The following is a 14,855-nucleotide window of genomic DNA, read 5'->3' as shown; positions in this document are numbered from 1 at the left end:
AAGGTAATAAAACAGAATGCTCTTAGATACTTCAAATAAGGAAATTGTGATGGGTTAAAAAAGATGTCAGGAGTTAGCAGTCCCATATTTATCTAACTTATTACAGCCACTCAAGGTCTGAATCCCTATGCATACCAAACATTTGTATTTCATTATGATAGTTCTTTGCATTTTCAATGAGACGAAAGAAAGATGGTGTCATTTTTAGGCTTCGATATTAAACTCATTAGAGTCAGGTGCAGTATAAGTTATCTGCACCCTGAAAATGATAAGCTTTGGAAAAAAGAATGTGAACCGAGCAGTGAATTAAATAAAAAATTCAGCAAAGCAGCAGTAAACTCTAACTTGTAGGGTCAGAACCAGGTTATTGATAAATCAAGTGTTAGCATGTCAGCACTTGTATGTAAATAAGCATTCAAACAAGTGGATGTGAGCTTTGAAATTCTCCACCGGAACAAAAAAGAACCCACTCAGAATAGTATGTCATTGTGAATGACCAGAAATTGTGATGTCAGTTTGCTAGAACACTGCACTAGGTCTTACTTTTTCATCCATAACAGTGAACACTCCATCATAAATTCTGTGGTAAAACTTCAGAGAAAGGTATCTATCAATTAATCCACATGGTGGCAGGTCTACATACTGCCATTATTTTAATCACTAAAAGAAGGGGACTTTGTGAAAAAACAACATCTATAACAATGTGTGTGGGTTTATTTTAGCCTTTAAAATGGAGCAAAATGTCAGCTTTAGCCTTGATTGAATATTGAAATGGTGGCCACCACTGTTTAAATCAGTTTAATAGACCCCATAATCTTTTTTCATATACAGAAAACAACCTTGTCTGTTCATAAGAATTTTCCCTAAATGTTTAACTATTCTTAAAAACACCCACGAACTAAGCAAAGATGGAAAATGTAAATCTCTAAAATAATGGCATGATAAAAAGGGACATATTAGTAACCCAAATTACCGATTAGCTCTGTTAGTAATGAATTTCACCTACTATATATATATATATATATATATATATATATATATATATATATATATATATATATATATACAGTCACCTCCAAAATTATTGGCACCCTTGATAAAGATGAGCAAAAAAGGCTGCATGAAATAAACAACACAGGTAATGAGCTATATTTGATGCTCAAATATATGGGAAACCCATATTCTTTTATTCTAATACAATTGCTCAGAGAAAAAGGTTTTTATTAACAAGTAATAAACATTTTCTCAAAAAGATAGTTGTCAGAATTATTGGCACCCCTAAAGATTCTTATAAATAAAATCAAACAAAATTAAATCTGCATTAACATTCTACTTCTTTAAGTTCATCTCAGTCTTAAGGAACTGAATTGTGGCCTACCATGGCTTCCTGTTTCACTGGGGTATAAAAATGAGGTAAGACGCATATGAAATCCATTTGTAATCCATCACCATGAGGAAAGGCAAAGAACTCACAAATGAAAAGAGACAAATGGTTGTTGACCTTCATAAATCAGGCAATGGGTACAAAACAATAGCTAAAAAACTAAATATACCACTTACCACTATTAGGGCAATAATTAAGAAGTTCAAAACCACTGGAACAGTGGTAAACTTGCCTGGTAGAGGACTCAAATGTTCTTGCCCCCACGCACAGTGAGGCAGATGGTTTGGGGGGCAAAGGGAAATCCAAGGGCCACAGTTGGAGAATTACATAACTTGGTTGCATCTTGGGGTCACCAAGTCTCCAAATCTACAATTAGACGCCACCTCCATGCCAATAGGCTATTTGGAAGGGTTGCCAGGAAAAAGCCTTTATTGAGAGCAACCAACAAACGTAAGCGCCTGGAGTTTGCTAAACGGCATTGGCACTTCGATTGGAACCGGGTGCTATGGTCAGATGAGATGAAAATAGAGCTCTTTGGCCACACACACCAGTGGTGGGTTTGGCATTGAAAGAAGGATGCTTATGCAGAAAAGAACCTCATACTTACTGTAAAATATGGTGGTGGATCTTTGATGTTATGGGGCTGTTTTGCTTCCACTGGTCCTGGGGCCCTTGTTAAGGTCAATGGCATCATGAACCTAGTACCAGGACATTTTAGCTAAAAACCTGGTTGCCTCTGCCAGGAGGCTGAAACTTGAATCTTCCAGCAAGACAATGACCCCAAGCACACATCAAAATCCACAAAGAAATGGTTAATTGACCACAAAATCAACATTTTGCAATGGCCATCTCAGTCTCCGGACTTGAACCCCATTGAAAACCTGTGGTTTCAATTGAAGAGGGCAGTCCATAAGGGCAGACCGAAGGATATCAAGGATCTGGAAAGATTCTGTATGGAGGAATGGTCTAAGATCCCTCCCAATGTGTTCTCCAATCTCATTAAACATTATAGAAAAAGGCTCCTTGCAAGGGGAGGGTGCACAAAGTACTAAAAACAAGGGTGCCAATAATTGTGGCACTTCATTTCTTTTTTTTAATAATTTGAGAAATGTATGATTTTGGTTGATTCCATTGAATCATTAATAGAGTCAAATATATTCCACATGTTGGAAAATTACAATATAGCTCAATACTGGTATTATTTATTTTATACAGTCTTTTTTGCTCATCTTTATCAACGATGTCAATAATTTTGGAGATGACTGTATATATATTGTGGGCATGTGGGTCACGCAGAGAAGGTAGACAGGTGTTTTCCAATTAAAACCAAGGGTTTATTGAGATTTACTTGTTTAAACAGAAAAGACAATCCCGTTACTCTGACGTATTCAAACTGGCAATCAACAATTCAAACAGTATTAAAAAAAAGAAAGACGAAGAGTGGTGTAAGAGTGCTTTCGCCCGGCAGTAGCTGGTCAATAACTGTCCCGAATGTCAGTACAGGAGTCCCCATTTCCATCCCGTTGTTGTTGTCGCACTCAGTCTCCGAATCCCCGATTGGAACTCCACGCTGGGTGTTTGTTTATAAGTCCCGCGGTCCAGACTCCAGCTCTACAGGTGGGTCTCTGCTGATTAGTCCTGGATACGAAACTGAATTTGCTTTTAAAATAAGGTTCCTAGAATTACAAATTGCTTGTGCGCATTAGTAATTACTAACTATATTTGAGACAGTGCATTAGTCTGACAATAGCACAATGGAAGAGTATGCTGTTTTTGCCTTATTAAATCCTGATCCTATGGGTATTGAAAGAGCAGATAAAATTGCTTTCACTAACCCTCTTTATCTTTTACTTGGAAAAGCACAGAATGACACCCAGCACACTGGTGAGATTGTCTTTTAAGACACTGTTTAACAATGTTCTACAATGCTGTGACAGCCCTTAGAGCACAGTTTAAATGATGATTCCGGTTTTCTCTCTGAAATGCTCATTTCACTCTCCATAGATCCTTGTGTAGACACATCTGTAACACAGCTACTGAACTGTTGAGTTCTGGGGCTCATTCGCTTTACAAAACACAAAGGATTAATACAAATGTAAATACTTTTTTATAAAACAAAATCTAGCTACCAAAATAATAATAATAATAATAATAATAATAATAATAATAATAATAATAATAATAATAATAATAATAATAAGAGAAAGCATTTTTGATTTGTATTTTACTGGTGGTAATTGCCTTTGTTAATTACTTTGAACCTGAAAGATGAGATTGAGCTTTGCAACTCATTTTCAAAAACACTGAAAGTACACTGTTAACACGATACATGCAAAAATAGAAAAGCAATGTTATATTCCATTAGTTAAGGAACCTTATAACAACAAATGAGAAAAAAATCTGTTGTATAGGCTAGTAAGAAAAGTCATTTAAATAAAACTGAATGGAATATAATTCTGCCCCAACAATTAGGCCATCATCCAGAAACAAAACAAAATGCAAATAAACAGACACACCTTCAATGAAATTGTACACAATGAGTTATTATTGTAATTACACTGTATTTGCATATGTGGTATGGAAGAACGCAGGCAATTCCAGTGTAAATACAACTTAGTAAGAGAGTAAACTTATACAAGTATATTTATTGACTAAAAAACAGGCACATACTTTTTAATATATTTTTTTCCTACAGTATAGTAGTTTTTGTGTTTTCAGTCACAAAGTCCATCAAGACGACACAATGGGTCCTATTCACTATAACGTATTTGCTTAAAAAACCAAAACTTTAGTTGTGGATGATAATAGGAATGTAAAACAACATTTTGGTAAAAATTGTTTTTCCTTTTTGTAAAAATTCTGTTTTTATTCTCTAGCTTGCTGTGTTTGTAAATACGCCAGGAAAACTCTACTGAATTCCTCTGGGAGCGGAAATTCTACAAGCAGCCGCTGTGCAAGCTTTAGCATTGTGCTTCGCCAATGTCCCTAAACCCTGTGTGATTGGATTACAGTCTGTGAGCGGACTGTTAGGTTAAAATACCTGCCAGGTCATGCCCTCTGAAATTATTATCCTGCCCATGATGGTTCTGAACCTACCTGAAGGGAATAGGGTTCACCATACCAGCATGTATTATTATAATATTAGACAACCATGATTTCTTTGGATGAGACTGAAATTCTCCCCTGTCTTGTTACTAATCACAGCATCTAGCGTATGAAATGTACAGGGGTTGGACAAAAACTTACACCTGCCATAACAGTGGGGTAGAAGACCACCATGCGAAGCCTCGAGATTTGTATTGCATAAGAAAAGTCAGAGATGCTATTAATACATCATAAAATTAGCTTGTATTGAAACAGGCTCTACCAGGAGATTTCAATGTCAAACATGTTTTTTAGTAACTGTTTCACTTTGTGAAAGTCACAGGCCTCACGTGTCTTAAGTCTGCATTTACTGAATCTATGCCTGCTACACTGGGGTTTACTATTTCAACTGCCTTGCACATAGCTTGGCAATCCTACAAACACTGTCAGCTTTGAAAAATAGAGTGGAAAATATGTCACCTGGTGTATGAAGCAAGGCTTTCCGAGAATGGATTCACAGATCTGTCAGTTGAGATATATTAGAGACACATCACTGAAGTGAAAAGGGTGAGTTGAGCCGTGGCTTTCCACTGGTAATCACAGTACTAGAATGCACTAACATACACATTGCACTTGTTTTTCTGATCTTTGCTACCTTAAACCTGATCTTAAAAGTGGGTAAATGGGAGTTTTACAGGGGTCATGGAGCTTTTTTATTTTATATGTAGGCTCTCTCACATATTGGATTCGCATAAGTAATCCAGAGGATATTACCAGTATGTAAGCTTCTCTTTACAGAAACAATCAAACCTTTTTTTTCAAAACCAGAAATATGCTTACATCCCTTCTTAATTTCTGTAGTTATATCAATTGAAGCAGTTCTCTCATTTTAGGAGTGTTGCTCACATGCACATTTGTATCTGTTTTTATATGCATAAGATTTACTGGCTGTAGGAAACATTACAGGTGACACATTGATGCTATTCTTAGCATCCTAATGCAACCATTGCAATGGGTGTTCATAAATAACACTTGCACATGATGTAAACTCCTGGATGATCCAAGTTTTGCCCTTTCTCGTTCGTTTTCAGAAAGCTTGATAGCGAAGGCGACTGTTTCATTTGAGTTATGCCGTATACAGAAGATAGTCTTGTTACTATAATCGCACTTACAGTAAAGCTCTTTCCTCATCATTAAATAAATACTTTTCTAGATGCATGTAAAATAGATGTAAAAAAGTCTGACCTGCAGACTGACAGATAGTCATAAATGTCAGATGCTGTCCACTGAAGAGGCTCTTACACCAAAAATGGATAAGCAGTTCTATGTATGCACATAACTAACTTACATGCTATTGGATAAGCAGTTCTGTAATTGTATGGCAGATGGGCACATTATGATAACTTGTGCTAAAGAGGTTCTCTAGATATATTCCAACATATAAAGTGAGATACAGGTATAAAGCAATTACATTTAATTTTTTTTTTTTTTAAATAAATAATTTATTGTTTTGTATAATCTAATTGTCACTTATAACAAATCCAATCATGCAAGAAATACATTTGACTTAAAATGTATTAACAACTTTGTAAAAGCATTCGCAAGCTACATGCCTCTTCATAATTCGTCACTGGCAGCAATATAGGTGTGCTTGCGTGGTCTTACAATACGGTAACAAAAATGGAAACACTGGTTAACGTAGCATTCCGATTTGCAAATCGACTTTTTGTTTTAGCCTATTAAAATATTTTAAAGATGGTGTGTTCTTCTGCTACTATTTCAGTGTCTTCATGTCTACCTAGAAAGAAAGAACAAAGACCCCTCACATTTACCTTTGTGGAATTTGTGGCCAGTTTATGTTACAACAATTAAACTAACTTTACAAAGATGCATAAAATTAAGTAAATGAAGTACTGTTGTAGCAATATAAATACAGCCAAGACTGGAAGTGGCAATTGGGATACATTGCATGACTATAATTTACATATACTGTGTAGTATGCACAGCATTGTTGAGAAAACTTGGCTCTCCTAATTGTTTTTGTGTTACCACACTTTCCATATTAAAAAAATAAACAAAACAAACACAAAGTATGCTATTCAAATCCATATGAAGCCTTGGTATATAATTATATATAATTAAACTTACTTAAGTAAAGACAAAGTAGACCACCACTGCACATCCCACAATCCAACCAACCATGAGAAGGACTGGCATAACTAATCGTGAAGCATTCATTTGACCTTTAATGAGAAAAACTCATGAGTGAGGAAAGCATAACGCATGCAACTTGGTTGAGGACACTTTCTTTTGAAAACAATTTGAACCCATTACAGAAAATTGTGAAAATGTTATAAAATCTTATAAATATGCCACCTGAGTCATCTGTGATCAAAGGAGAACAGTGAGTTCAATCCCGATATAAAAAGTTTAAGATAGATAGATAGATAGATAGATAGATAGATAGATAGATAGATAGATAGATTAGCAATCACTCAGAAACTGAATAAAAAGCCAAACAAAAGAGATAATCTGGAGATGACTATATGTGGGAATAATGAAAGTCACAATGAGTTGTAAGTTGTACTGGAAAAACAAAGAAACAGATATTGTAATATTAATTCTGACTTACCTGAGTTGCCCATTGCTTCCCTCGTTTAGTTGTCCGATTATAAAGTTATGGTACAACAACTGCTAACCCTTTGCCAAATGTTGCTTTAAATAGAGATGCAGTGGAACGTAGCTGCTCTCCTTCCCAAATATGCCATCATACTTCTAGAAGAAGCCAGTATAAATTCATAAAAGTCGTATCGTTGTGTTCCTAACGAGTGCACTGTAGTGTGCTAACAAGCAGAACAGTGCACACGGAATTCCTTTTGTAGATCACATCATCAATATAGATTGGTACAGCTCCCGACAGCTGTTTACAGTGTGTACAGTACATTTTAGCAAAGATTGGGCTTTGTTAAAAGCTATTCCCTTGTGACAGAAGCGTTGTCTCATACTGACAAACAGATTAGGAATATTTGCCATTTTGCAAGCTGTATTTTTTCTACAGTGCTAAGGTAAATGTAAGAACTTGAGGCCCTATAAAGAAATAGAACAGTGTAAATGTTAGACAATGTTTTGATTATGAGGTCCAGATTATTATTCTTGAATGGAGCTCAATCCAATGTATAGAATGCAAGACTTGAAAACAGATTATAAATATTTTGCCTTTCATAATTATTTCAATGCAGTTCAAAAGTATTCAAGGAGGGGATTTTAATGTTACAACATTTTTTTTACTAACAGTTTGCACATTGTGTTACCATTTTGAAAAATAAAATACTGTAGTACAGCCATCTGTAGTACAGTTCACATTTGTAATTTGAATGGTAAAAATAAATATTCTGAAGGTACTACTTTATATAATAACTATTGCTAGTCTGTTTCTTTGTCTGGCATTGAGCAGTTAGATCCCATTGGCTATTCATAATCTAATTATAAACTTCATAGAAGTGCCTGAAATAATTTCCAACTGAGACAGACAATAGATGGAAAGCAACCAACAGCGAATGGCCTTCACCACATAGATAACTGTTGCATCCTGGTAGGCCTGCCTTTTCTAACAACATATCTGCCTTCTTTCACAAAGCTTATCCTTCTGATTAATCTGAAGAATGGTTCTGGGCTGCTTCACAGTTCATGACTATCACACTGTATTTTATTCATAAAAAAAAAAAAAACAAGAAAACATTTAGTTAAACAACTCTGGCTCTTTGTGCTTTGCAATGTGTGGTGTCAGTCAGTTCATGGCGTCTGTCAAATGTTTTTTGGCCTAGCCTTTCCTCCCTTTCTTTAGACTATATGCATTTGTTATTACTACCTTAATAATAAAAAAAAAACAGACACAAGGTACACAAATCAAAGTTCAGTCACAGTAAATATAAATAGCGTTCTGTTTTATTTGACTGGCTTTGATTGTCCAGGGGATTTCAACAGTTGTGCCAGTCAGCTGTGCATTTCCAGTGGCTTATTTTTCCTGACCTGGGTACAGTTTCCATTAGTGTGATAGAACAGACCCAGGTGCCTCGGACCCTACTCAGATCCCAAGCGGTTTCTCTGTATGACTCGCTTCCAGATGCGTTTACCTACAAGACCTCCGTCTGTTAATGACATTTATAAAAATGTCTTAAAGCTTATCACTAGGAACATATCTTACACATATGGGTGAAAAACAAACAAATTATCTTATGCTTTAGGTTATTGCAATTATTCAATTATATATGATTTCCCCCATGATATTCACGCAGCTGTGAACTTTGTTCAGAACATGGTACCTTTTTTATTATTAACCCAGGTGACACTAATCTGTGTTCCCCAGTGGCATGTGACATGTTTACAGATAGTTCTACACAGAGTGTAAATCATGAGATATTACTGATATGAAAGCTTAAACAGTGTATTTAATTCCAAGGTGACATCACAGTAACTCCGATTTTATGTTTCCCACAGATTAAATCAAACATATTGATTAAGGTACTGTAATGGGAAAACTTTGTATTTAATAAAAAAAATAACCATGATTAGAGGGTATATACCATCTGGTAGTTGACAGCCTTTTAGTTTCAATTATTATTAATATTCTCTTACATGTCTGGTTCCACAAATAACTCTAACCACAATCTTGCAAAACCTTGTACAGCCTTTGCTCATTTATATCATTTATAAAGAACAACACAATGGCTGATACAATGACTGCCATAAAAATAGTGCATAATATATACATACTGTAATATAGGCCCATAAAGCGGACTTACACACTAACCATTTACTGACAAATGTTTTTTGGTTTTTTTGTGTGACTATTCTTTCTGTTAAAGCTATTAGGTGTAAGAAATAAAACACAACTGAGAATGGCTCTGTTTGGCTTTGTTTGTAAGGGATATACAATTAACTTTATTCCTTAAGGGTTTTCTTTTCCAATTACTTACACGTTCCTGCATGCAAAACTACACAGCTGCTGAGAGCTCTGTATTTAGCTGCAGGTAAAACATTATATAAGAGTCCTTAGAAGACAACACTCGCTGTCTCTTTCTCTACCTCTGTCCAAGGTAACAATGTATATGTATTTATTGATTTATTTGTATTTCATTTTTAACAGATGTCTATATCGAGCTGAAGAATCCACTTGCCGACATCATGGGCAACCCGTTTTAACAGGACTATATAAAAAGGGTGACATTAACCTGGGAGGGTTATTCCCTGTTCACTTCAGAGTAGTTAAACCTGATCATTCTTTTAGGTCCAAAGTTGAATCATCTAAATGTGAAGGGTAAGTAACATACCGCATTGGGGGAATTGTACTTGAAGCCATTAGTACAAGAACATATCAACTTGTCAATGACTTCCAAGTGTATCCAAATGTTAATCCAATCTGGGACTAATATAAAGTGGTAACAAGTTACCTGCTTGTAATTGTTTTGTTTTTTTTATTGGTAATTTTATTGTTATTGTTTTTCAGTAGGTAATAATATCATGTGTGAAACACTGCAGACCTGGGTGTTTTTCAGAGAGGTCTTAATTAATCTCTTTGATATTAGTTTTTATTTCAGAGCTTTCCGGTGGGTGCAGACAATGATTTTTGCTATTGAAGAAATAAATAACAGCACTGAACTGCTCCCTAATGTCACACTGGGCTATACCATTTTTGACACCTGCGCTACTTATCTAAATGCACTGGGAGCAGCTATGGCACTTGTGACTGGAGACGAGGAAGCTGTGTCTAACTCCATGTGTGGAGAAGCCCCACAAGTACCTGTGATTATTGGGGATGCAATTTCAACTGCTTCCATAATTATAGCCAGAACACTTGGAGTTTTCAGAATTCCAATGGTAAGATATATACCCTAATTCCATTTAACACTATGGGAGTTTATGTTTATTGCCTCAGTGTTCTCAGGTCACACAAACAATAGTTTGGAGCTCAGTTCTATTAAGCACACAAACAATAGATTGGAGCTCCACGTTCTAAACATAAAGAAGGAATCAAGCAAGAAACCAACATATTAGAGCCATGTGTGAATATGTTTTTCTGGCTCTACTTATACAGTGGTTGTGCTATGGACATATTATAACATGAATGTGCTTGACTGAGGCAATATTCATAGGCATCTTTACGATTGTGCCACTACTGACTATACTTAGTGTGCCAGTAAATGCAATTATGCACTATACATTCATTGATACACCAATGGTTTATGAGAACGGAACCAAATGCTATGAGGTTCCCTGGAGTATGTAGATTATAAATGTCATTCTGTCTCAGTTCTTTGTTTTAATAAATGTTGATAGTGTTGTTTTCTTAACTTATCTGGTACATTAATTTGCTGGATCTGTTTTCAATGTTTTACAGGTTAGTTACTTTGCCTCCTGTGCGTGTCTCAGCAACAGAAAAGAATTTCCATCATTTTTTAGAACAGTTCCAAGTGATAACTTTCAAGCCAGAGCAATGGCCAGGCTTCTCAAACTGTTTGGCTGGACTTGGGTAGGAGTAATAGCAGGTGATGATGACTACGGCAAATATGGAATACAGTTATTCAGGGAAGAAATAAAAAAATCAGATGTCTGTGTTGCATTCTCTGAAATTATACCCAAGGTATATTCTAAGAACAAGATCATGCAAATTGTCAAGACAATTAAGCAATCTACTGCAAAAGTCATTGTTACGTTCGCCATTGAGGGCGACATTTATTCAGTACTTGAGGAAGTGATACGTCAAAACATTACTGACAAACAATGGATTGCAACTGAAGGCTGGATTACATCTACGTTGATTTCAGCGAAAGAAAACTTTCAGTCTCTGGGAGGGACCATAGGCTTTGCGATCCGCAAGGCAGAAATCAAGGGGCTGAAACCTTTCCTTTGTAGAATCCATCCCCAAGCAGACCCAGCTGATCCATTCATTGTAGAATTTTGGGAAACAATGTTTGGATGCTCACTAGACTCTTCAGTAAATGAAACTGTTGAATCTCCATCTTCTAAGACAAGATGTACAGGTTTGGAAGACTTAAATAATATCAAAAGCATCTATAATGATGTGTCACAGCTGAGAGCCACTTACAATGTGTATAAGGCTGTGTATGCAATAGCACAAGCTGTACACGATTTGCTTTTGTGTAAAAGTGGAAATGGACCTTTTGAGAATGGAACATGCCCAGACATGACTAACCTTCAGCCGTGGCAGGTAATAATCAATGCACTGAAAGACAAACATAGTGATTAATGTACAGATTTAACATTGAACTTTATAGGGTTTAAATTAATTGATTTTTGTTTATCTTTGAAGCTCACCCATTACCTCAGTAAGGTAAATTGCAAAAGCCCAGTAGGAGAATATATACATTTTGATGAAAATGGAAATCCAAGCGCAGCATATGATATTATTAACTGGCAGATGGCTGCAGATGGATCTGTTAATTTTGTTCAAGTGGGCCAGTTTGATGCAACAGAGGAGTCTAAAAATGAATTTGAAATTGATGAGGAGAAGATTGTCTGGAGTGGAGGGCAAAGCAAGGTAAGGATACAGTTCTGTTTTGCTCTATAAATGTGAAAACAAATGAAAGATACAGTTAAACAGAATTATAATCCCAGCATATCAGGTCGTCTTTAAAATGATTGGGTTTTGTCACACATTTTCTAGTATTTAAAGAATGCCCTGAGAGGCTGTTCAGTGAATACCTAAACAAATGAAGTGTAATACAAGTTTAAAAGGTAAACATTTCTGATCTACTCCATAAAACTCAATCCTGCATACCACAAATGTGTCTGTAAATCAACAGGTTCCGAAGTCAGTATGTTCAGAAAGCTGCCTGCCTGGGACACGAAGAGCAGTTCAAAAGGGACAGCCGGCCTGTTGTTTTGATTGTTTGCCATGCCCTGGTGGAGAAATTAGCAATCAAACAGGTATGTACTGCATGAAAAAATACAAACATGTAGATTGTCCAAGCCTTTTACTGTTATAGTGGCCCCTTTCTCAGACTTACAAAGTTAAATATTTTCCTGTTCTCTATAAAAAGAAAGTGCCATCTATGCTTTTTCTTTCAAGAAAGAAGTACAGCAGCACTTGTTACAGACTTCCAAACAAATGCATACTGTTTTTCAGAGTACTTTGTTCTTTAGGTAACATCAGATTACATCTAATTGTAGCAATAAAACTGAACCTGCAGTTACGAATGAAAAAGATTGTAAACTAATGTTTTCCATGATGTTCTTCATTGCAGATGCAATAGAATGTGAGAAATGCTCAAGCAATTTTTGGTCCAACGTCCAAAAAACCAAGTGCATTCCAAAAGAAATCGAATATCTGTCCTATGAAGAAACCATGGGAGTTATTTTAGCTGTAGTTGCAATATTTGGAGCTGGCATCACTGCAGCTGTAATCACTGTCTTCTTCTATTACAAAGACACTCCAATTGTAAAAGCCAACAACTCTGAGTTAAGTTTTCTGCTCTTGTTTTCACTGATATTATGTTTTCTTTGTTCGCTTACCTTTATTGGCCAGCCTTTAACTTGGTCATGCATGCTGCGACACACTGTGTTTGGCATCAGTTTCGTTCTCTGCATCTCATGTGTTTTAAGCAAGACAGTTGTTGTGCTAATGGCATTCAAAGCTGCGCTTCCAGGCAGCAATGTAATGAGATATTTTGGTCCTATGCAGCAAAGAGCAGGCATCTTTTTCTGTACATTGGTGCAGGTTGTGATTTGTATGCTGTGGCTGACACTATATCCTCCATTTCCCTCCAAAAACACCCAGCAGAGCGAAAAAATTATTCTAGAGTGCAACATTGGCTCTGTGTTGGGCTTTGCCTCTGTATTAGGTTACATCGGTTCACTGGCATGCATGTGCTTTGTCCTTGCATTCCTAGCTAGGAAGCTTCCAGACAACTTTAATGAAGCTAAGTTCATCACTTTCAGCATGCTCATCTTTTGTGCCGTTTGGATCACTTTCATACCAGCTTATGTTAGTTCCCCTGGAAAATACACAGTAGCTGTAGAGATATTTGCTATTTTGTCTTCCAGCTATGGCCTCCTTGTCTGCATATTTGTCCCTAAGTGTTACATTATCTTGCTAAAACCAGAAAAGAATACTAAAAAGCAGATGATGAGTAAATGATCAGCCAATGCACAGTTTTGAAAGGTCTTTGTTTGTCTATTGCAGCATAATATTTAACATATCTTCCTGGGGTATTTTGAAGTATTACCATAGTGACGAAAGGCTACAGAAGCATGGAAACCATGAAAGAAATAGGCGTTTATGTCTGCAAAAAGGGACTGTCCTGAATCACTGGTTATTCTCCGATATTTCCCATTGAGCAACTAAAACAGATGTGAAGCCTCAATGTTCTGTTGATCCTTATCATCTTTATTCTATCAGATACTCCCAATTCCTATTGCGTAACTTATCTGAATCCACTCATATTTCGGAGTCCCCCAAGCTTAAATGACTTCCTTCTGAATACACAATTATAGTACTCTGCTATTTAAACCAACCTCAGCTATCTAAACTGATGCCAGGTGTGTCATTGTAATTCAGAAAGTGTTTGTTAGAGAAAAGACATTAAGTGTTTATCATTGTAGTCTCTATAGGCATGGATGCTGGTAGATCTGTCTTCTGCTTTAGCAATGCAATTGAAAGAGCTTTTCTGTGTAAGACAAAAGTTGTGATAATATTCCCCAGGGCGATATGGACGAAAGCAAATGTTCTACCGCTGCTTTAAAAGAGCCAGGCTGTGTTACTACAGCAGTAGGAAACACATCTTTAGTTTTGTTTTGACTTTCCACAGCTTACACATGAAGAACACTTCTACTTTGTTTTTTTAAAATATACAGCAGCTTAAATAAAGTGTTACAAAGCATGTGTTTTGCTGAAGCAATGTTGTAAAGTTATCCCATAACTATAAATTCCTTTGAATGTGATATTTAAAAGTTTTAATGAAATAAAAACTAATTTGGAAAAATAGGTGTGGGTCTTTCTAGTTATTCAAGATAAAGTAACTGATTCTCTTGTGTCACACTAGGTAATGTACTGCAGTGTGGAGTAGTGGTTAGGGCACTGGACTCTTGACCGGAGGGTTGTGGGTTCAATCCCCAGTGGGGGACACTGCTGTTGTACCCTTGAGCAAGGTACTTTACCTAGATTGCTCTAATAAAAACCCAACTGTATAAATGGGTAATTGTATGTAAAATTAATGTGATATCTTGTAATAATTGTAAGTTGCCCTGATAAGGGTGTCTGCTAAGAAATAAATAATAATAATTAGAGGAACAGGCAATGCAGGCCAATGGGAGAAGTACTATGAATCATTCTTGTAACATCCCTTCACGCCACCTTGACTGCTGAAAT

General features: G+C 36.2%; 1 protein-coding gene and 1 long non-coding RNA gene across 2 annotated transcripts; one reads left to right on the top strand and one right to left on the bottom strand.

Annotated features, from left to right (window-relative positions):
* Window positions 1-5,932: 5,932 nt before the first annotated feature.
* On the bottom strand, window positions 5,933-7,339 carry LOC117416919 (uncharacterized). The gene is made up of 3 exons (XR_009330670.1): window positions 7,101-7,339; window positions 6,617-6,711; window positions 5,933-6,266 (listed from the first exon to the last, which is right to left on the bottom strand). It is a non-coding gene; the product is annotated as an uncharacterized LOC117416919 (long non-coding RNA).
* Window positions 7,340-9,438: 2,099 nt separating this feature from the next.
* On the top strand, window positions 9,439-14,545 carry LOC117416918 (extracellular calcium-sensing receptor-like). The gene is made up of 6 exons (XM_034924919.2): window positions 9,439-9,785; window positions 10,054-10,345; window positions 10,866-11,696; window positions 11,799-12,026; window positions 12,292-12,415; window positions 12,733-14,545. Exons 1-6 carry the CDS (start codon window positions 9,571-9,573, stop codon window positions 13,623-13,625), a joined length of 2,583 nt encoding a protein of 860 aa, XP_034780810.2. The 5' UTR covers window positions 9,439-9,570; the 3' UTR covers window positions 13,626-14,545.
* The last annotated feature ends 310 nt before the right edge of the window (window positions 14,546-14,855 follow it).

This window comes from Acipenser ruthenus, chromosome 12, assembly GCF_902713425.1.
Source record: "Acipenser ruthenus chromosome 12, fAciRut3.2 maternal haplotype, whole genome shotgun sequence".
NCBI classification, from domain to species: domain Eukaryota; kingdom Metazoa; phylum Chordata; class Actinopteri; order Acipenseriformes; family Acipenseridae; genus Acipenser; species Acipenser ruthenus.
Note: the sequence above shows the minus strand (reverse complement) of the source record. Positions and strands in the feature narration are given on the sequence as shown.